Source organism: Lottia gigantea (genome assembly GCF_000327385.1).
Source record: "Lottia gigantea unplaced genomic scaffold LOTGIsca_11, whole genome shotgun sequence".
NCBI lineage: Eukaryota > Metazoa > Mollusca > Gastropoda > Lottiidae > Lottia > Lottia gigantea.
The window spans coordinates 2,707,335-2,731,961 of NW_008707001.1; the positions used below are offsets into that span (position 1 = coordinate 2,707,335).

The 24,627-nt window shown below is 32.7% G+C and overlaps 2 protein-coding genes across 2 annotated transcripts; one reads left to right on the plus strand and one right to left on the minus strand.

The window, feature by feature from the left end:
- Positions 1-3,901: 3,901 nt before the first annotated feature.
- LOTGIDRAFT_156540 (hypothetical protein) lies at positions 3,902-7,243 on the minus strand (the record flags this gene model as incomplete). Its single annotated transcript, XM_009047172.1, has 4 exons — positions 3,902-4,096; positions 4,448-4,602; positions 4,881-5,097; positions 7,130-7,243. 4 exons carry the CDS (start codon positions 7,241-7,243, stop codon positions 3,902-3,904), a joined length of 681 nt encoding a protein of 226 aa, XP_009045420.1.
- Positions 7,244-7,621: 378 nt separating this feature from the next.
- LOTGIDRAFT_110165 (hypothetical protein) lies at positions 7,622-10,091 on the plus strand (the record flags this gene model as incomplete). The annotated part of the gene is made up of 4 exons (XM_009047173.1): positions 7,622-7,786; positions 8,311-8,550; positions 8,975-9,186; positions 9,800-10,091. The coding sequence occupies 4 exons, from the start codon at positions 7,622-7,624 to the stop codon at positions 10,089-10,091; spliced, it is 909 nt and encodes a 302-aa protein (XP_009045421.1).
- Between the last annotated feature and the right edge of the window lie 14,536 nt (positions 10,092-24,627).

The window sequence follows — 24,627 nt, forward strand, 5'->3', positions numbered from 1 at the left end:
ACAGAAAATATGGATGCCCATACATATATGATTAACCAACTTTACCATTTAAATTACATTTATCAATATTCAACAGAAACAAACAAATAAACAAATCCATAAATAACATAAAAGTTATACAGATTACACCTTGAATCAGAAATATACAAAATAATCTTAAATTATTACAAATAGTTACGTCTTAAAATATCAAAAAAAAATCAAAAATTAAGGATTATGGGGGATTGGCTGTTAAGTTATAAACTTTTGTATGTATCAGTAAAAGTCAATTGCATTTCTCAAATATTATTTTGTATTATTCATTATTCAATCTTGAGTTATGTAATGTCAGGGTTCTTGCAAACATATCTTTTTTTGCATAAAAATAATTCCAATGTATTTTACATTTGGTCATGCCTTCAAATCTTTGAATGTATAAGTATGAGCTATTGAAATAGTTCTAACCATAATAAAGACATTTGTTTGTTTGTTTACATTCACCAAATCTAATAGATTGACACTATACATTATTATGCTTTAACAAAATTAATATGCGCATATATTACCAAAGCTTAGCTCTTCCCAAATCCCTTAGACTTAGAATAAATAAGGAGTAATAAGAGAAAATTATAAGAAGATTTATACAAAAAACATAACAAAAATATAAAGCCATGGGCATGATAAATACTATACAATGCCTTATTCTTTGAAAACTACAAATCTTTGTAAATGTCTCCAAAATGATAACTTTCAAAACAATTAAAAGATTTCAAAGTTTTCGAGAATAAGGCCCTGACAAAATATTACTAATATAACATACTCTTTTCAGTTTACCCAATAGTAGTTGAAGATTATCAACTCTTAAACATAGGAAGTGTGATGTTCTTATGTATACTGAATTCTGAAAATTAATTTTCAAATTAAAAACACACTAGCAGAAAATTTCAGCATTGGATGGGCTCAAAGGTTTGTCTCAATGCACTAGAAATGACAAACAGGAAAAGGACTCTGGCAAACATGAGATGATATATCTGTAGATATATTAGATGTACATGTATTAATAAAAATCAAAGCCTATCAGCAACAAAAAGAAATGAATGTTATAAACTCAAGCATAAAACTAAAACAGGTGCCCTCTATTACTATACATTCATTTATTCTTTCATTCATTCATTATAATAAACATTTAAACTATAATATATACTAGAGTGGAATGGAGTTTATATTCTAACAATAACTACAGTGTCTTATATTCACTAGTATCAGCTACAAGGTTGGAAATAGAGTGCCAGACAAAAAAATAACACCCCTAGGGCTGAATGTCTCAAACTTCGTTACTTAACTTACAGAAATCTGATAGGTCAATTCTATAGCATCAATTAATCAAAGTTCCTAGTATTGTTTATGATTGTCTAAAAGCTTACAAAGTTCCTTACTAAAGCCCCAGATTTTTTGAATAAACTTACTGCATAATTTGGATTGTATTTGCAGAAATGTTAAATTACAGTAAGATTCTGGGTGTCAAGTAAGATGGCTGGCACACTATTCCCAGCCTTGCCTGATAAAATACAGATTGATACATTTCAATACAGATTGATACATTAGTAACCTACATAGGGACAATTAATGGCTCTATACTCTGCATTTTGTTAATTTGACTTCTTAAACTGCAGTATATTAGTTGATTTCTTAGACAGGTGTATATTAGTTGATTTATACTTGACAGGTATATTTAAAGCAGGTCTTGATTGCTTAGTCTTGATAATGTGGAGTATTGTATTAATGTAATGATTAAATATATTCAGCGCATAAATTAGACAAAATATGAATTATCATGAAACCTTCTTAGTGGGATTACTTAGAATGAGATTTCTCAAAATTCAGATGTGTCATATAAATCATGCAACAAATTAATACAATGTTGATTTGAAATGATGCTAAATATCTGGATATTATATCAAAGTTTTTGGTCTTTCTGATCTCATATGTGAAATTAATTTCACAATGTTTCATAAACCAACCAGATCACGGTACCACAAGTTATAATAGCAAGACCAGATCTAAACTAAGTTCTTAGTGAAATACAGGCCAAGTTTTTTAATGCCATATATACAATGAATATTTTGGAATATCAAGTGTGACATTTAAGCAAAGAATATGTGATAACTTTCCTAACCAGCAGATTTATTTAATGGAATGATTCTAGTTAACATATTTTAAATAAATCATTTTTTACATATCTTGCGTTTAACATACATTTTTTGATGCGTAATTTTGAGTGAGTATCAATTTTGAAATATATCTTTTTTTAAATTAAATTGAAGGTTTTTTTTTCAAACAAGCAAATTCCAACACCAAATTACCAAATTCAATAAATGCTAAATATATACAAAGCATAAACAGATACATCCTGGGATTTCTTGGATCTCAAATAGCCCTTACTCATCTAGACACCTGATAGGCCTTACCACTTTTCATTATGAAATACTTCCTCACTTATGATTCAAATACTTCCTTATGTGAAAAGTTCATTAGCGACTAATAACATTTCGTCAATATGTTGTTTGGATTTCAGGTTATGTTTTGTGGTTTGGATCGTTAGTACTTGGTTTATTTATTCAAAAGATGTCATTTCTAGTGTCAATCTGAACCCTTTTTTTTAAGAATTTGCGATCATTGGATGAGATCCGTGAAACCCCTCAAAATGTCTGATGTAACAGGCGAAGAAATTTGATATGTTCAATAATTTGTTTTCATACAAAAATGTTTTGCAATATTTTACATAATATTCAAGCTTAAATCAATCTTGGGGCAATCTGTCAATCAAATGCTAGCGTTAAATTTGATTATATGCTAAAAATTGAAGCTGATAACATTTTGGTGCAAATTTTTGTGCAAATTTTGAAAGAATTAAGCCTAATCACTATTAGAAATATTCCAGCAATATGCAAGACAAATATGTAGTAATCTCATATACAATAGCCAATCAAGGGAGGCAACTCTAATTATTCCCTGTACCTGTAAAGCTTGTTGAAGCTGCCATAAGCTTGCATGTTTAACATAAATGAAAGAAATCAACATTTTAACAACATAAAACTGAATTGTGTTTGATGGAAATTTGTTCATTTACCTACCTACCTATTCCTAACAAATTTAGGAAGGATGCCACCTTTTGCCGAATACAAATTTATTTTCTTAATCATAAAGTGTTATTTGGAAAATGCCAAATTTTTTGTATTAACAATGTTTTTCATAGTTATTAAGTTTCAATGTTTTAGACAAGCCTTTGATTGGAGTTTATAAAAAATACCTAACATATTACAACCACATCCTACAAATGAAGTCAGAAGTATAATGTCCATGTGTCAGATCTACAATTGAAGTCAGAAGAATAATGTCCATGTGACAGATCTACAAATGAAGTCAGAAGTCCATTTGTCGGATCTACAAATGAAGTCAGAAATATAATGTCCATGTGACAGATCTACAAATGAAGTCAGAAGAATAATGTCCATGTGACAGATCTACAAATGAAGTCAGAAGTCCATTTGTCGGATCTACAAATGAAGTCAGAAATATAATGTCCATGTGTCAGATCTACAATTGAAGTCAGAAGAATAATGTCCATGTGTCGGATCTACAAATGAAGTCAGAAGTCCATTTGTCGGATCTACAAATGAAGTAAGAAATATAATGTCCATGTGCCAGATCTACAAATGAAGTCTTATCATACAACTACAGGTATAACAACCATGTGGCAAACTTTCTACAAATGAAGTCAGAAGTATTTATCCATGTGTCGGATCTACAAATGAAGTCATAAGTATAATGTCCATGTGGCAAACTTTCTACAAATAAAGTCAGTCTAAGATCTTCAACAAAATAAAATGAATAATACTATTATACCATGACTTGTCCCAATCTAGTAGGTGTGGGGTTGGAAGTCAGGTGTTTCTTTAGGTTGACTGAATGGTTGTTGTTGATAGGGGTCGCCTGTATCACTACCGGGGAATGAGGAGTAGGGGGAGGACACGTTGGGTTCTGGGTCGTAACCACTAGCGAAAGCATCCTGAGCACCCATTCTATATTGACGTACAGCAAAGAATGTAGTTGCAGCCTGAAAATAGAGCATTCAACAACATTAAAACTAGAAGTTTCATATTGAAAGTACATGATTTCATTGTATTTACCAGTCAACTATAATAATTATGAAATCCAAACATTTGTTTTGTTTTTTTGTGTTATAATCTTTATTTACTACAACACCCTATGAATTGGCCTGGATTAGCATAGCGTAGACCTAATGGAAACAAATTCTTCCTGTTTAATTGTAAGGGTTTAAAATAGTCATAACTCAGCTGCCATTTGGAAACAAAGATTCTACTTGTTGGGCTAACCACAAATCATTTCCACTACAAGTTCCATTTGGCCCACACTCCTTCCCCATAGAACAAAATATCATACATACCCAAGTGAAAATAGAGAAGAAAGCGAAAGCAATGGCTGCTTGAATATTGTCCTGAGGATTGTGTTTAGGGTTGTAGTAATCAGCATTTACATCAGTTTTCCTCCATGCATCAGTTAAAAAACAAAATCCTACGAACCATAAAAATGTCCATAGACCTACAAGAGAGATAAAAATGACGTCACTTATCCAAAAGACGTTAAGCCACTCTGCAACTGGAAATGTCAACTTTATATTCCATTAGAAGTTCTGACTGGAAAATAAACATAATTCAACATATTCTTGCTATTCTGGGGCAATAACTCCAACATCCATCACAAAAATCATGAAAATCAATCATATTTTTGTTCAAATATGTGAATGCACAGACAGACTGAAAGACACCAATATTAGTTCACAGCTTAAGTACATTATGAAAAAAATACACCAGGCTTACCTGATACTCCCATATCAGCCATTACAGCATACTTCCTATGTTGAATACTACTAAGATTTTCAAACATGGCATCCACGACTAAAAATCCGATACATATTAAAAATGCTAGCACCCCTATACCAACTCCATATCCACACGCACCACTATTGTTCATTTGACACTGATTTACATAATAACCTCTAGATGATATACACCCAAACACAACTATAGAAAATATCTGAAATATAAATACACAAATATAGAGATATCTGAAATATAGACAAACACCCAACTATAGAAAATATCTGAAATATAAACTAACACAACTATAGAAATAACTGAAATATAGACTAACGCCCAACCATAAAAAATATCTGAAATATAAACAAACACAACTAAAGAAAATATCTGAAATATAAATACACAAATATAGAAACACACACAAATATAGAATATATCTGAAATATAAATAAAGACAACTATAGAGATATCTGAAATATAGTCAAACACCTTACTATAGAAAATATCTGAAATATAAACAAATACAAATATGGAATAAATCTGAAACACAACCATATCTGAAATATAAACACACACATCACAAAACTATAGAAAAATATCTGAAATATAAACCAGCACACTATCATAGAAATTATTCTTGATATAAATTATACAAACAATCACAGAAAATATCTGAAATCATATACGAACACAATATCATAGAAATATCTGAAATATAAACACACACAACAAGAGACTGAAATATACAGATGTAAATTATATCCAGCCTTTCCAATGTTTGGAAAGTTTTATTAAGATTCCAGATACAAAGATCTTTGACAGTCTTTCTTATTCATATTTAGTCATTTATTTCAGTTTCATTTCAAGTGAGACCAAAAATCTATAGATTCAAATTTTTGTTCAAAATAACATTTGTCACTTTGCAGTTATCAGCTTATTAAATCAAATGTTCAGCAATTAGCATAATCCATCTGAATAATGGTCTAATTAACCTCATCCTAAAATCATACATAATTGGTAACTACTGTATACCAATGATTGACTATTGTGGACAGAAAGGTGATTATCATGTTGATTATTGTCAATGATTAACATAGATTATCACTCTAATCAGACTGCAAATTACATAAAAATTAGACAACTGATATAAGCCTTGGCAACATAAGTTTTAAAATTTGAATAATTCTATGAGCACTTTTCAATCAAATCTTTCTTTGGATAGAAAACCGTTTAACCAGCTAGCTAGGCCTGTTGGCATGTAGTGGTTTGCCCCCTTTACAAGTTCGTCCCATAGTGGTTTAGACAAGAATAGTTCCTTTAAAGTTAACAACTTTCCTTATTAAGGTTACTTTACTAAGATTTCGGTTTATGTTTTTTTTTTTATATTCATGATTATCATAACATTCTGATAGCTATTATAATAACAGTGTTTCAAACAAGTAGCATGCTTTGACAATGAGCCCCAGCTGTTGTAGATGCTGGATAATAAGCTTATATATGTATGATATACCAATGTTCAAAATCAAAGAAGTGATATAGTGAGGTACGGTATGTCAAACACTTTATCTTCAGTTTGCTGCACCATATCAATGTCTTTTGATGCTTTGTTTGTTGTCCTCTATGACGACAAAATATAAACTTAACTTTTATTAAAATTAAAAAGACATAGAATCAGATATTTCATGGCTTTTACTTCACCACAGTAAGAGTATGCTAAGCCTAGTTCAAAACAAAATCTATCGCGTGCACTATTCGTTTTTCGGATTTTACTACAACATTTAATAGCTCTAAACATGATGATTGAATATTTAAGTTTCCTTTCCAACAGAAAAAAAGGAAGAAGAATCTCCATTCATTTAATCAATATAACATTGAATGAATTCTATCTATCTATAAACTACTGAGTACTGTATAGCCCAGTCAGTAGATCTATTTATTAATGGTCATGCAAATGTGAATCATAAATATATTTTTATCCAGTTCCATCTTCCTACTGCAAAACTGATAAGAATAACTCCACATAATCAAAGAAAAATATCTTTAAAGTTAAAAGAATGGTTGACATCTATCAAGGTTGTTATTTATCCAATATAGAAAGAAATCAAAGCAACTATTAGGAAAGATCAATAACTCTACAGCTCCAAACTTGCAGTGAAAGTCACAAAAATAGTAATGGTTCCATCGAGTTTTAGGCTGTAAATCAGCCATTTTGAAATGATATCGCTTAAATTAATCATAAATCTACCTACCAAAGACGCTAGTCTCAATATAACCTGAGGTTTTTTAATATAAGAGAGGGGATCAAAAGCCCCACCGGCTTTTCCTGCACCATAGGCACCTCTTTCTTGCTGTGGATTCGACATTTTGCCTGCTGCGAATAATGTGATCACAAAAACCAATGACGTCATGAAATATCATTTATTTTTGTATTTTTTGTTTGGGGAACTTGATTGACCGGTTCATTATAGGATTCATTAAAACAGCAAATTCCTTAATTGTTATTCTTAATTAATTATTTCTTATCAGTTTGAAATTTTTTAGGACTGAAATCTATTTTTAGACTACACAATTTTGTGACGTGTACACATCATTGCGCCATCATCAAGAAAGGACGTGTATGAAATTTATATAAGTTTCCCATTTCCGTTTCGATTTCACCATTTTTAGCCAACAAATACAACTCATTTTAAATTCAAATATTCTGTGAAGTTATTACATTAATTTCTACAATATTCAAGAAGATGGAACGATCCCAAAGCGTTGAAGTTTGTACCGTTTGCCATGAACACATGGATATTTTGGCCATTGGTGCTTGTAATCATCCAATTTGTTACAGGTGTTCCAGCAGAATGAGAATTCTCTGTGAACAGATGTACTGTCCTATTTGTCGAGGACATCTTCAAAAGGTAAATATTAAAATTTTTATTTGATTCATAGATTCACAGTGCAATTAGAAAAGTTTTCTTGTGTTAGGTAGAATTGTAAAGATTTTAAATCAATCATCTGCTATTAGAAATAGCAAACTCAGCAATGTCAACTCAAAGTTGAACTTAAGTTAATGGAAGATCTGTTTCAGTGTTTGTCATTGTCGTCTGCTGTAAGATTATTCATTGAAGTGTGAAGTTTATCTTCATCATGAAACATTTCATTACTTTGTCATTGATAATAAAGCGTGGCTTAAATGTCATTGTAGGCTATATTAAGAATATTGTTATATAAGATAAGCTTATAATGTTTTTAAACATAGTCTCTGATAGCATTTGGAATCAGTGTTAACATGATAAGGCGGTTTAGAGTAAAGCATATTCTCTGTAGAAATATTCTTTCTAACACATTAAAAAATGTATTGTATTTTTGGAGTTTTTCTTGTTTAAAATTTGAATAATTAATGTCCAGAAGCTGTTAGATTTTCTCTCTTCTTCTATTTCAGGTTTTATTTGTGAAACAGTATGATAAGTTTGAGAAAGTGAACACTGAGAATTTTAAGGAGGAGATTAAATTTATTTATTTAGAAAGTGAAGATGTAGAGAAGGCTTTTAAACAGTTATTGACCATCCAGTGTAAAAAATGTCCGAACAGACCAGCTGATAAGTCTATTGATAGTTTGCGAGATCATCTGAGAAAGGAACACACGCTATTCTTATGTGATCTTTGTCTCAATCATTTAAATGTAAGTTGAAAAATATTATTTTTCAGACTGGGTAATGGCGAGAATTTTTTTTGATAGGAAATATTTCAAAGTGAAGACATGGGAATTTACAAAGTTTGAATGATTAATGATCTTTCTCATTTTCAGGAGTAATCAAATGCACTGAAAATTATCATCTAGCAGACGACAAACTCAAAGTGGAGAAACTCACTGAAAATTCATAAATTGAGTATGATGGAGTGAGAGCAGACACAGGCACTGGCATAAGAATTTTTGTTTCCTGGAGGAGGAATCAGCACCTTATCGTCTAGCAGACGACAATCCAATTGGCTACCGACTGAACTATTCCACTGCCACAGGATGTAAGGCATATTATCCAATTAACTGAACTCACTGAACAAGGTTTCAATTACTATTCCCTGATAAACATTTTTTCTTCTTTCAGATATTTCCATTCGAGAGAAAGTTTTACAATCGTAAAGATTTAGCAACGCATCGTCGAGTTGGAGACGCTGATGACAAATCGTATAAAGGTCATCCATTATGTGTGTTTTGTGATGAACGTTACATGGATAATGATGAATTGTTAAGACATCTACGTAAAGATCATTATTTCTGTCATATTTGTGATGCGGATGGGTCAAATGACTATTATAAGTAAGTAATTTTCTTGTAACTGTGGCAACCTGGATCTAGGGGTACTAAAATGTCTTTCAATAGGTATTAGGGGGTGAAGAAAGCCAATTTGCAGAAGCAATGGCACAGGCATCAGAATTTATCTTACTTGGAGGATTCAGACCCAGGGCTGTCTAGCAGATAACAGTCCAACTCACTTCCAACTGAAAATAGGGTTACTGTTGGAAGGGTTGGCGTCGCTTTCCTGGAAATGGCAGTAAAAATAGAGGTCAGATTGACTCAAAGGGGACAATTGCTGGAGTTGAGATTCCACTTTGGAAGCAATGTGGAAGCTCCATTGGCTGAAGAACTGGGCGTGATGTTTTCTGATTGCTATAATAGGCTTATCACGATACTTACTGCAGTGTTGACCAGTGTATTGATATATGTGGACTATTGTAGACATAAGCTTTAGTTAAACAGCACCAAATATGGATTTTATATTAACAAGGTAGTTTTGTATCTATATATCACAGAGGGAATATTACAAGCACTTGTGTATCACTGACAACCAGATATTATATCTGACAAGGCATTGTGTGATTTGAAATGGAATGACCTCAAAATGACAAAACGAAATTTTTTTATTTTTCAGTGATTATCCAGACCTCAAAACCCATTTCCGTGATTCTCATTACCTGTGTGAAGAAGAGGATTGTGGGAATCCAACCACTCAGTTCACAAACGCGTTTCGTAATAGTATAGACTTCAAGGCTCACAAAGCTTCTCACCATACTAAAGGCATGTCTAAGTCACAGATACGTGAAGCTAGTCGTTTGGAGATAGAAATTCAACTCCCACCTAGACGACAGGGCAGAGATAGAGGTAACTCTTACCTATTTTTCATATTGGTGTTCCTTGGGCCTTATTTAAAGTTGAATATTTAAAAAATCCAGATTTTAAGAAATATAGTGAACGAAGCAAGATTACAAATTTGAAATCTACGTTATGATCAAGTCTCAAGATTAAGTCAACTATTCTTGTTCAATGGATGATAGTTTGAAGTTCATTTGAAGCTGATTTTCAAATTATCATGTCTTATAATAAGTGGTAAAATGCGATATACCAATGGACTTGCAAAAGGCAGTAATCTAAGAAATACTCTAGCCAATTAGTTCATAGATAGAATTTCGGAAACTAATTAATATATTTCTTTATTATTTATAAATTGTTAACTAATTTCTGTTAATTACAGGCAGAATAACTGGTAGAGATTATGAAGAAATGCATGAAGCTAACAGCAGTGGGGGTGGGGCACGAGGAAGGGGAGGCTATAACGGACCTGGGTCATCAAGAGGGCGTGGTCATCGTAAACCTGACATGTATCAAGAGTAAGTATTTAATAGTTTTTCTCATATTCTTATTTATTTTCAGGAAATATTTTCAAAATTGACTCGAGAGCTCTGGTTTTGATTTTTTGTAAGTCTGTAACGAACATTGCGAACAGAGATTTGACAAAAAAAGCACCTTGAATTTGTCCACTTCCGACTCTCATCAGTGAAGTCATTGATATTAAAATTACATATTATGACAGTCATAAATGGTCTCTGATATCAGCATCTGCTTCTCATCTACCACCCAACAGTCATAGAAATAAATACCATGAGTTAACCTCCAAATAAGAATATTCATAAAATTCTCTTTTTTTACTTTCAGGAACCAGGAAGAGCTGGAGAGAGCAATTGAGGCATCGAAACGAGATGCACCAGGGGTGAAAAAAATGTCCTGGTCAGCTGAAGATATTCGTCAAGATTTCCCAGCTTTGTCCAGTCAAGAAGCCACATCAACAACAGCGAGTACTCCAACAACCACGTCTGCGGTTACAACAACGTCAAGTGCTGTTGATAATACAAATTCAGCTCCAACTACCAGCATGGCCGCTCGCATCAGTAATGATAAAATGGACGATAGTTCGAAAGCTTTCCCACAATTGAAGAAAAATAGTGCTAAAAATAACACCAAAAGTGAAAAATCTGGTCGGAACTCTCCAAATGTGAAGGACAAAAAGAATACAGGGAGAACATCCCCTGTTGCTAGGGTAATGCAACCGGTGCCAACTTCTAAGAAAGTAAAAGAGGAGGACTTTCCCGATTTAGCATCCAGTAAAAATAGAAATTCCAATTTAATAAAATTAGGTGCTTGGACACAAAGTAGTCAGCGAACTGATTTGGTGCGACCAAATATACAAGTTGAACCTCAAAAATCAAATTTTACTGTTCCTAAACCTAGACCTCAAAGTGCATCGAATTCTCTTGCATCTGTTGGAATGTCTCTATGTTCCCAAAGTTCTTTAAGTACGAAAACTAAGGAGCCAAAATCTAGTTCTAATACAAGCAGTGCCAAACCTGTGAACATCAAAAGTAGTGATTTTCCAACTTTAAGCTCTAAACCCATTGAACCTATAATTATGAAAAGTCCAAGTAATTTTCCAACTTCGAGTTCTAAGCCTGTGGAGCCTAAAACTATTCCCAATACAAACACTGGCAAACCTGTCAACACTAAAAGTCAAAAAGATTTTCCTTCTTTAGGTGGTGGGAAACCCCCACAAAGTGTTACTAATAATAACCTCTCATGGGGTCAAAAGAAAAATAAAAAACATCAGCCGAAAGTGTCTCGTGATGACGATTTTGAAATTCCAACTGCAGCTTTAGAAAATCCGCCTCCAGTTTTGGAAATTAAAAAGGAAAGTGAACCCAATCCAAACAATGATCAGAATTCAAAAAATAAAAAGAAGAAGAAAAAGAAAAATAAAGAAATGGGAGAGAACTCTGAATCAAATGTTGAAAATGTGTCTCCATTACCTGCCAGTAATGCCTCTGACAAACAAAAACATTCAAAGGATGTACCGAAAAAACAAAATGGTGGCAAGAAGGATAAAGGGCCAGCTGCTACATTGGATGGTATCGCAATGGGATTGTTAAACGAAGAAAAAGATCGTGTTTCAACCAATTCTTCCAAACAAAAAGATGCTTCAAAAATGTTACCAAAGAAAACCAAGGAAATTGATTCAATGGATTTGCCAAAAACTGCTACCTCATCATCTAAAGACTCCCCTGTTCTTGTGCCTAGTTTACCTGCTACGGCACTCCCAGTGCAAAACATTTCCTCTTTAAATGATTTCCCAAGTCTATCAGCATCTGTCAAATCTCCTCCCCCAGGGTTCCAAAAATCAGGAAAGAAGCCTCCACCAGGATTTAGTAGCAGTGGACCAAGTCGACCACCTCCTGGATTTTCAAAAACAGAGGACAAAATTTCTGAATCAACTCCAGACCCAGTTGTCAAGTCTTCATACACTTACATCCAGCCAGCCGAATTTCAACAACGAAACCAAGCCTTGGTTAAAAAAGTCAAAGAAGCTTTGTCAGAGCCTGAAAACTTTGATGAATTCAAAACAAAATCGTGGCAATTTCGTCAGAATGAGATCATGGCCTCTGAATATTATTATGGATGTGAAAGATTATTGGGAAAGGAGAAATTTGGAGCGATTTTTGCAGAATTGTTGATTTTGTTACCAGACATTAAGAAACAGCAAGATCTTCTAAGTGTTCATCATCAATCGGTGAAAAAACTCAGCAACAATAATGTGTTACGCATCAGTGGGAAATCCCAGAAGGCACCTTGGTCCGCTTTCAGCGATTTTCAAGTCTGCCCTACCTGCAATCAAGTGTTGCTACATAGCGACAGTGCGTCTCATGCGTCAAACCATTCAGCTAGTGATTATCCTGCCCTGGGTCGAGCTAAAGGTGCTAATGACTTTATCAACAGAGGTTCGTGGGTGGCTGCTAAATAACCCTGAGCAGAAGGGGAGTTTGTAGATGAAAACTCCCCACTAAAAATCCCTAAATAGTAGGCCTATTTTAGCATTGAATTGTCTGGCCAAGTATCAGAGTTCCCTTTCACAATAAATCTTTTAATCAAGTTGGTCCTAAGGTACTTCTCAATGAAAAAATTCACATCTTTCGAATTCTTTTCTCATGTTTTGCATCCATATTAACTTGTTGCTGATAATGCTTTATAAAGTATAGAGTTTTGCTCTTTAAATTCTAATAATGTGTGGGATAGAAATTCCGAAATCTGCTCAAATTATTTTAGTTTCAAATATCTATTTTTTACTCCTCGTACTTGATTTAACAATGTTCTCAAAGTTACCATGTTTAGAATAATTTCATTTATTGTTAATTCTTTTTCAAACAATGTAAAACCCTGATTGAGCAGGTCGAAGCTATCTGTCACCTCGGCCTTAATTATCCTGGATTGGACAATTAAGTCCACTGCATACGTTTACACAAACGGCCATGCTTTCAGTGACAAGATTAACACATTCAATTCAATTTATTTTTCTGACATAATGATGACATCTTAGATTATTATATTATGTTATTCCTGTAGAACTAAAAGATTGTAGGGGTTTAGAGACTGTATATTCCAATGGGATGGTGGTTGCTTTTCTGGTTAAGGGATTTTTAAACCTGATTCTTCTTGATTTCATATCTCAATCAGTTTCATTATTCATTATGATCATGTTATATCATGTAAATCATTGTTTTCCTATTGTCAAATTCTTGTATCCTTTCGCATGGGGTTGTAGGTTTTTGATAGGTCTGGACTGATCATTTGACAACATGTGAGAGTCTGGTGACCTTGAATAAGTCTTTTTTATTTTCTTTCCATGTGTCAGTCATTTCAGATAAAAGCTCCAAACGCGTTTTCCAAAGCTGGCAGAAAACGTAAATATTTTGAAAAGTACATCTGGCAAAATGTGATGGTGTTTTTCAGATATTTTACCTCTTTTTGGATATAAAGGTTACAACTTATTAATCATTTTTCAACTCAAGATATGAAATGAATTTTAATTTCACCATTTTGTTTTTTTTTTTTGCAATAGTTCAAAGTTCATTTAGTGTTTTAACTGGCTGCGTATATGATTGCTCAGATATATCTGATCACAAAACAGAAAGTTGTATGTGTATTTATACTAAATGCTATTAACTTTTTTGACTGGTATGTCAAATGGATTAAGATATTTTAAAACTTTATTACAAATTAAGTACTAACTGGTCTAATAATGTATAGCCAACTGCTTTGCTATTTTTTGTTATTTTTTGCTGGGTGATTATAATTATATTTGGCTTATTAAGATGATATTTCATTTATTGATTCATTGGTTCATTCACAAGCATTAATTAGCTGCATTATTTTGGTAATAGGTGAAAACTCTAGAGCTTTGAACTTTGCTTTCTAGGAAATACACATTAAACGCTATACAGTTGAGGTGTATGAAACACTTGCTAACAACTGCTTTGCTAGCAATTTGAAATAATATTGTGTAACACATTCTTGTGACTGTGGCCAGTGGTTCTATAACACCAAATACAAATTTTCGGTTTGTTTTTGAAGCCACAAATCTGGTTAAGAAAAGAGCGAAATGTTTTTGAAAATGTTTTGAATGTAAATAGTATAATATATTAACTATAGCAAGCAGCTATAATATTTTATGATATTGTTAAATTTGTTGTTAAATCTTACTGTATATAATGTATTATATATTTCTAATTATTTCACATCAAACTTACATTGTAATGACCGCTTTTAAAAATATAAAAATCGGATAGTTATTCTGGTTGTTATTTGTCTTGTGGACTTGCAGATATTGTAGAGGAGTTAACTTTTGTAGATGAGTTAATAAATTAAACAACCAACAAGTTGACATGTAGACGAGTTGACATGTAGACGAGTTGATTGGTAATCTTAAGTTACCAGCCAGCTGTCTACTCTCGAAGCACATGGTTTATTCACAGTTGTACAAAATTATAAGCCTGCTGGCATCTACATCTTACTGTTGTCAGGAAGAATAACAATATAGGGGATGTTCACAGCTGGAAAATATTTTGTTGTTCAGCATCAAAGCAAGATATATCCATACATATTTCTAATTACCCCTGGGAATTGAAAATTCAATATGGGGTTAATTCTGATATCCAGGGACTTAAAATGCATTGGTGATAAAATGCAGAACATGCTCACACACTTATCAGAAACTAACCAACATGTAGGATGAAACAGACACTTAGAAAAATCCAAAACACATAGTCCCGGAGTTTGTATAATTCAGGCAACCGGCATCAAAATGACATCCCTACTTTCAGTTTATGGCAGGTGTCTTATTTACATTCTATAAATAAACAATATCTGATTGGACAATTAATAGACCCGTCTAATTTCAACCAATGAAAATCACTCGCATCCCACCGGAAGTAAACACGAAAAGCAATATGGAGGTGAATTATTTTCTGCAAATTATAGATTATGAAAAAACATTACATTTGAAACAATCTGTGCCATAGAATTCTATCCGAAACATTACTGTTGAGCTTCACTACCTTAGGCACAAATCGACAGACCAATACTTTCTTTCATTGAACGCTAACGCCATCTGAATCTAACAACCTTGGCAAACAGAATTAAGGGCTGGCCTAAGGCCTAGGGGAGATCTGGGAACAATGGGCCTTCAGGACATATTCAACCCAGTGTTTGCATGCCATTAATGTTCTGCCTCATTTATATATTGCTAAGGCATATCACTAAATATCAGATCAAGTTTATGCCTATACTTCTTTCTATGTGAATTAAGCGTGTACAGAATCTGTAAACGATAAGCTGTAATCACTGGTGTACAATCCAATCAAATCGCAGCACTCCTTCAGGTGACAGATAGGTGGTTATTGCAATCAAGGTATAAGACAAAGTTCTTAGCTTGACATTGTGAAGATGACTTTGTGGTGAAAAACAGTTCTTAAGGTTGAATAACAAAGCTTTTACCTTATCTCAAACTTAATTTTTTTTCAGTTTGAGATGGAAACACAGAACACTACCCATGAAAACTCTGATGGTTACACCACAAAGGAAGCCTTGTCCATGTTATATCAGGAACTACAGGCTGAGGTTACGTTACATAAAAAATTAGAGAGCAGAAATAAACTGAAATATCTGTCTGGTCTTCACCATGCTAACGTTGATTCTACATATCATTGGACGTCATTATTAGCTGTTTCTATATCTATAATTTTATTGTTTCTGGCTTACTTCTATGACACTGATAGGTGAGTTAGATATTATCCTTTTTGGGGAGTATTTATCAACTTGTAAGCACTGACATAAAAATCTTTAGTTTGAATAGGACATTTATGTACAATTATGGCATAAAGGGAAAAGACCAAATTTCGCTCATTGTACACTGCATAGTATTGACATTAGCTGAATTCAGAAGAAGACACTATCTGGAACAAAAAGCTAGTAATGAAATGACTATACAACAATCTCTTTACTTTTATGATATTACAACAAATTTTTGCTTTAAATGTCTATGTATAAGGAAAACAACCTCTTTGCTCAATTCTGAACTAATCTACGATTTTTTCAGGTCTGCCATCCTGGACAGTAACTGGTGGCTAGTAGAAGGTGTTATTCTGTTATTATCATTAATTATAAACATAGCTTTAGTTGTAACTGATAACAGAAAAAACAGATTTGAATATGTTCGACTTCATCAACGAGCTTTAAATAAAATAAAAGGTAAGTGAATCTATTTTAGTAATAGTCAATATAACTTATAGCTATGTCAGTTTATATTATTATTTAATACTAGGGTACTATATTCAATGAGAGCCATGCATTGTAACTGCTTATATTATGGTATTTGTAGTCTAAGAGAGCTAAATGGTGTAACCTATTTTCGTGGATATAAGAATTCAACACCGAATTTCGTCAAAGTTAAAAAAACGAAAAAAAATTTGTATGTCTTAGATAGTAATAGTTATTTGAGCTATTATTTCGTGCCTCTTTTGCATGAAAGAACACGACATTCAAATTTACCTTAAGTATGAAAATGTGTTTGTCAAAATGTAACTTTTTTTTTTTTGTGTTAAGGTGTTTTGAGATGAGTCCCATTGAAAGCACTGGCCTAGCTCACAGAGCAATAGATAAGCTTATTAATTATGTGAAAATTATTTTTTGTGAAACCCCAACCCAGTTTAGAAAGCTGACAGGCCTGTAATATTTGACTTTTTGGTTTTTTTTTTTCAGAATATGTGGACAATCATTGGGACCGAGATAGTTATCCAACTCTTCACTCCCCTATTTCCCCCTGTATATCATTACAATGGACGCGACGTGATGGACAGACTGTCAATCTACCCTCGGTGTTATTAGCGAAAGGGGACGTTATCCTGATGAAAGCTGGGCAACATAGTCCTGGATATTGTAAACAAATGAATGTAGGGGTAAGTAACTCTTCATTGATTTTTTTTTTTATCGAATCAAACATAGGTTTTGTTAATTATTTTTTTCGATAAATTTGTTAAAAAAGTTAATAACATTACATCATGTATATTATTTGTTTACGTATCTCTACTAATTTCCCAGTTTGTGTAAGGATGCATACAATTAATAAGAGATTTTTGGCTCTTGAAAGATACTGTCTGTGTATTTAATGTTAACCACCTTTGACAAAACTTACGACAAAATTGTATTCAAAAATAGAAACACAGAATATAAAAATGACGAATGCATCATATTTTGCAGCCTGAAGAAACACCAGTGGTACTATATGGGGGTGATATTTACAACCCTCTGAGTGGTGTACCCCAGGATGAGTCAGTAGCACCCCAGTCACGACAACCAGTTGAGACTAAACGATTTGTCATGTTAGACACTCCTTTTATAGAAAATCTCAGGTTAGTTGATACAAGGCTGTAAAAAGGGTCTTTTTTCTAAGAGAAAAAGTCATAAAAGCAATTATTGGGCGAGGGGTCTTGGGTAGGTAGGATTAAAATAGTGACCACCTTTTGCCTAATTTGGAATGTATGTAGTTAATGCGCTGTGATAGAGGTTGAAAGCCGGCTTCTTTCTGGCCAACTTTAGGAAGCACTGGCTATGGCATCATAATTGGGATTCATACCCACAGCACGTAGTTGCCTAGTAGATGACTATCCAGCTTGCTACAGACTGAGCTATTCAACTATTGATATTGAGGTTAAAAGCTGAAACATGGTCAACTTTACTTGAAGAGGAATCAAACTCATAGTAATAGTTGGTAAATTTATGTATATTGATGAGATCTAGGAGGAGTTTTAAATTTATGATATTTAATCCAGGCTTTGCTGAGTTATTGCCCTTGTATTGTAGATCTACACTAGAAGATAAGACTAAACATCCTGATAGTATGTTAGATATAGAGAAACATTTAATATCCAGTATCTGGTTACAGAGAATTGTGCTTCCTACCATAACAGTAAGTGATCTTTTCTCTTTTTTAGAGTTTTTCTGTCCAACATTTAATTTAGTTGTGTTTAGATAAAAAGTTTCTCTCAAGTTACATTTTGCATAGATATACAAAGATTTGTGAAATAAGTAATTCTGTTTTTAAATCAACACTAATAAAAACATCAGAAATCATTTTGGCGTTAACTCATAAATGTCTTCAGAGGATAAAATTATTGAATGCAATCCTTAAGTAAAAAACAAAAAGTTGGCAAATTCAGTGTTGGAGGGAAGTCCCTGAAGGCTTTTAGAATTTATACCTTTGATGTTAATATTTTCAGATGATAATGTTATTAACCAATGTTGTACGTTGGTATTTTTTAAACCCTGACACTGGTCATTGGACAGAGACTATACTAGTTTTATTGGTGAGTGAAGTCTAGAGTATTATAATGAAAAATAAAAAAAACATCCAGGGACACATTTCTCTAGATTTTAGTATAAAATTTTAATAAATTTGAGCAAAAAAAAAAGTCAAACCTACCCTGTTTACCTTTAATCCAGTTGTATTTCCTGTGATGTATTGTTTACTAACGGTGTATTATTTTATAGGTACATGCCTGTTTACCATTACTACCAGTTGTATTTCCTGTGATGTATTGTTTACTTAATGCCTACGGTCAGGCTAGGATACATGGTGCTTTTATAGTAGCTAAAAATATTACAGTAAGTCTTCTTATATAGTTTCGTTGATGTGATTTGAATCATCTTTGTAAAGGTATATCAAAGGTGTTTGTGTGAAAAATTGACAGAAATTCAACATTAAACTTACTAATTTTGAAAAACTTAAAATGGAGTTACCTCCCTTGAGCAAGGTTCCCTTTTTCTGATCTAAATTGATAAAGCAATATCCCTCCCATGAGAACAATATTTGTATGTTTTATTATTTTAAGCTAAGATGTTAATGATTTTGTGCCGTTATTTTTTTCAGCAAAAACTTAGCGATAGTTTTGACAGTACCAGTACGATATCAGTAGAAGAGGCTAGAGTAGATTTACCGTGGGCAGACGTACTAGCTTGGTTTATATCTATATTATTTAATAAAGCACCTGTTGTCACTAGTAAAACTAATATACTTCATTCTCTCGGCAGTGTTACGGTGAGTAGATCTTTTAAAGGATGGTTAGGGCTGAGGATTTTTTCAAAATGGTTGTTTTCTAACCATGCCCACATCTCTTGTAACTTACTGGAGACCTTGTAATCTAATAGTCCAAACAGTCTTGATTGGAAAGTCGTGAGCTCTATTTGGAATAGAGGGTTGTTTGATTAGATTAGTCAATTAGGATCTGAACCTATTTTGATCTTGAATTTTTTTTTTTTATCATTTCAGTCGTTTTGCTGCGTTGATAAGAAGGGTATATTATCATGGCCATCTCCTTCCCCGGAGAAAATATTTTTCTTGGCTTCCAGACACAAGACCTTGGCAGAAGATTTGCTCCAAAAACAGAGTTCGGTCCAGACGGACTCAGTGTTTGAGGATACAATTGAAGAGGAAGAAGAAGATGAAGAAAATGTTCAACAAAAGATTTCTCAAAAAAAGCATCAATGTATATCTGGTACGTTCCTTTTTCTACATGGTAAATCTTAAAAATTTGTGGGCATTATTATAACAAACTTAGGCAATAACGAGGTAATAAATGTTCTTGATGCCATATTATGATTTTCAAAGCAGTATTACACTTCTTGCTTGTTTTGTAAATATGAATGTAACTAATCAAGTAAGTATTTGGCTCTGGACTGACAACTTGAAGCTGAAATGTCTGACAATGGCTTAGCTCTGTAGGACATCAATAGTGGTGTTTCTCATTTCCATATAGAGAAAGAATTGCCTGAGGGCCGCTGGAACATTTTGTGGCCCCTGCTCGTGCTCAGCCCCTCACTGAATGTCTTCTAGAAATCCCACTAACCATTAAGTATAGGATGGAAAGAGTAGATTGTAATATGACAATTTGAATGTATATTTTAGGTAGTGGAGTAAATAATAGTATAGAAGTCCTTGGTCTCTCACAAGATCCTAAGGTAAATACCTTCTATCTTTTATCTTGGTGTTAGGGGTGAAAGCCTACACTGGGCCAACTCTCAAAAAATCTGAAGGAATTCAGTAAGACCGACATTAAAGTTCAAATCTATATCTAAAAGAGGCATGCTACCTACAGTGGTATACCATCAGACTGAATAAACACTGATAATATCAATTACTCACACCTGTATTCCACTATATTAAGAATAGAACAAGTCGTGAGGTCATTCAGTTTACACATGCACAGACTGACACCTGTCATATTACCTTAAACACATTGATATTTATGACAAAGTTCATTTGTGATATCATATTTTATTTCTTATATATGCGACATATTTTGCACTTTTACAAGTATCACAGAAAACATGATGACTGATGACACTCTCCCTTGACTTGTTAATGGACTTTTCTAAACTTACCACAATCATGTTAAAGGGACAGGTAGGCCATATCTTTGACCAATCATACTTTAATCTCAGAAACTGGAAATTTGAGCCTTTAAATCCATGTGTTTCCAGAATTATCTGCGTTTGAATGTTGAAAAGACGTCTCGTCAATTTAAGATACTTTGCAATATATAGTAAAGACATATATAGAAAGAGTGAGTTTGAAGTATTTTTGAAGGAATTATGTGATTTTCGTACATTTCTAGTGTTTCTAAAGACAATTACATATATTCAAGACTGAAATCAACACCTGAAATGACACACCTGTCCCTTTAACAGATACACCTTTGTAGGAGAGTTTATTATAGATCTAAGGGTTGTTAAAGGAGACTTGCAATCAAAATGTCCAATGCATCAAGAAACCAACGCAGACATGAGCTTTGCTTGATAATTACAGTATATGTAAGAAATCGATCTTGATATAGAGCATTATAATCACATCATAGGTGTGGAAGTTCATTTTGTTTATGTTCATCTGTCCAAAGTCTGTTCTTATCGAGGGGCCAGTTTCATGAAATTTTGACTTCTGATGAATATAGTGTTCCAGTTATCTGATTGGTCAGTTACTGAAATTGATTTTAAAGTCAGGTTCCTTAACCAATCAAACTGTTGTAATTCTTTAAATCTTAGAAGAAATTTGGTGAAATACGGTACAGATTTCAGAATGTCATAGGGCACATGATGTTAAAATTTCTTATGTGGATAGGGTTATTCCAAAACTGCCGTTTTACATTTAAGAGCCTTAAGCCTATAGATTTCTAAATGACTTCATATGTCCTTAAGCTTACATTGGTAAATCAAATTTTAACCGATTATTTTGAGGTGATCTTTAAGTAGGTCTGACTTACATTGTCTCACTTTACCTAAAAGTTAAGTAGACTACTCTGTTTTTATTTGAATCTACCAGCATATTGGTTTACTCTATTTAAAACACAGCAAGGTCAGTGACCTTCATATCTAATGAAGCCTGCGTATATTCTACTTTCTATAAATAAAAACTCCAGCATGTGTCATGTATCTACAATGATCCAGTTTAAAAGATTTTTCTATTTCTAATTTATAACAATCCAGCAAAAAAAAATACAGTGTCTTGAACTTTGACTTTATTTCTAAATATAAATACAAGTGGGTGCCTGAGATATACAACTGTCTTATACCTTTAAGGTACATAGTTGCTTTAAAGGGATTTTGAAGAGGTTTTACAAATTTTCTAGTTGTCTTTGAGACACTGATAACCTAGCTTTTCACATCATATATTATATATAGCATTTCTATAATTATACAGAAACCACAGAAATTTGTTGGAAATTTGGACTGATTCAAATGGAAGCCATAATCGGGCCCTGATATAAGTAAAAAAACACCTAGAATTTCTTTTGAAAATATAATGGCTCTAACTGCATCATGAAAGTTGTTAAAGAATTAAAAGGGACAATGCTTGACAAATTTTTCCAAAAATAAATGAAATCTATTAAAGAATATTCTGAAATCATTAAACACAAAATATTAAATAAACATATTCGAAATAGAGGAATATTGTATTTTTATTATAAGATATATAGAAATCAAAACATCTCATCTGATAGTTGACCAGATCAGCTTTAACAGTATGTACATATATATTAGGAAATCCAAAAATTTAATAGAATTATTCCTTATGATTAAATTTTTTCAATTTTAAAGGATCTTTAAAGAGGTTTACTTAATTTTTATGTATTTCTGCAACACTGATAGCATCAATCTGCACCATTCCAATTTTCAGTCAGATGTCTCAGAGTAGAGGGTTCCTGCAATGTCATTAAAAGCTTTTGATAACATCGTGTATGGCGTTGTGTAAATATGTAATAAAGCATATTTTGCTATTAGTGACGTCATCAAACATCACATTCTTGTGCAATTGCAGGAACCACACACGTCTGATTGAAAATTGGAATGGTGCAAATTGATGCTATCAGTGTCCCTGATACACATACAAAATTTAGAAAACCTCTTTTCCGTATCTTTAACATTGTAATTTGATTAGTAGGCCTATAGAGTTGTTATATATTTGAGACAAATGACCTTGGACAAGACAATTAACGTCAAGGAATGATATATGAGAATATCTGCCCTGAAGAGTGTCTTATCAAGTTTTTATGAACTAGACTAGGTACATGTCAGTACACTTTTACTCTGATGTTTTGACACCTATACCTGTCAGTACACTAGAACCAGCCTAGAACATTCTCACATTGCCAGGTCATGGTCATGAATATTTACATCTAGATCAAGTTTTAGCAATTAAAGGGACATTCTGCTTCTTTTGTAGGTCACAAAATTTTTTTTAGCCTAAATTTATGAAAACTATAAACTGAAATCTATAGAGATGTATCCTATAACGTATCTGAAAGTTTTAACTAAATAAATCCAGCTGTTTATTGTTTTATTGCCAAAAGCTTTACCTTAAAGTTCGTTATGCTTTTTGCAAGCTGTTAGATAACTAGCGTATGGATTTGAGTAAAATAATTGCCTAATTGTAGAAAAATATGTCTCCTATGTTTTCTAAAGATTTATAACTAAATATATAATACATTATAGAATATTATAAAGGCTGTCTCCTGTCACCGAAACTAGGTCAAACTGCTTAATTAACAATTAGTACTCTCAGTTTTAATTAACCCTTTTAAAACAAATTCAGTTTAATCGAGTAGAAACATAGATACTTTAGAAATATTTTCAGGTATAATTTACGTTGTTTTTGATAATGAAAATGTTTTACAAAAAAAGCGGAATGCCCCTTTAACTCCAGTTATATAGGTTTATCTGAACTCCATTTGAATACTGACTGACTGTTAATTTACTTAATTAAGTACATATACACCAGTCTGTTACAGACTTAAGACTAAGAAGGAAGTGTGTGCTAATTTTAGATGTATTTTGTGCAGTGCCTCCTCCCTTTCATTAATGTGTGATATATTCTATATATTCCAGATATTTCTTATTACCCGCTCTCTTTTTTTCAATTCAATGTTGTTATTAATAATAGATGATTACTTCAACCATAAATTCCAGTCATTTTTAAGTACATCCACACCAGTCTTTGACAGATTTAAAACTAAGAGAGATGCTCAAGAAGTGTGTTCATACAATACTTAATAGATAGATTGTTTACAGTCATAATTGGCGGTTTTCCCATTTTCTATTACTAGTTTGGTAATCTTTGAGCCTGTTTAAAGTCTTGTAATGTGCACTACAGTAGGACATTAAACTTCAGTTCAGGTGTTTAATGAGCATAAACTTTCATTTAATTTTCTAATGAGGTTTAAAACTCGTTATTTTTTAGGATATAAAACTACATTTCATTGATAATCCCAAATAGTAGACAGAAACACCTGTCTCCATTCCAGCACCTGATAGCTATTTGGACAGATGTCTAGGCTTATGTGGAGACAGAAAAAAAGGCTCTGTTAAATGGGGATTAGTTTTTTTCATGTTCTTGTATTGTCTTTGTGTCTATTGAATAATATTATACATTTTAGTACAGTTGCTATCTCACATAATATCAGAAATAACCAAATTTAAGAAATAGAAGGTTATAAATACTGAAATACTATATCTAAATTACAAAGGAATTGCACCCAATTGCATATATACTGG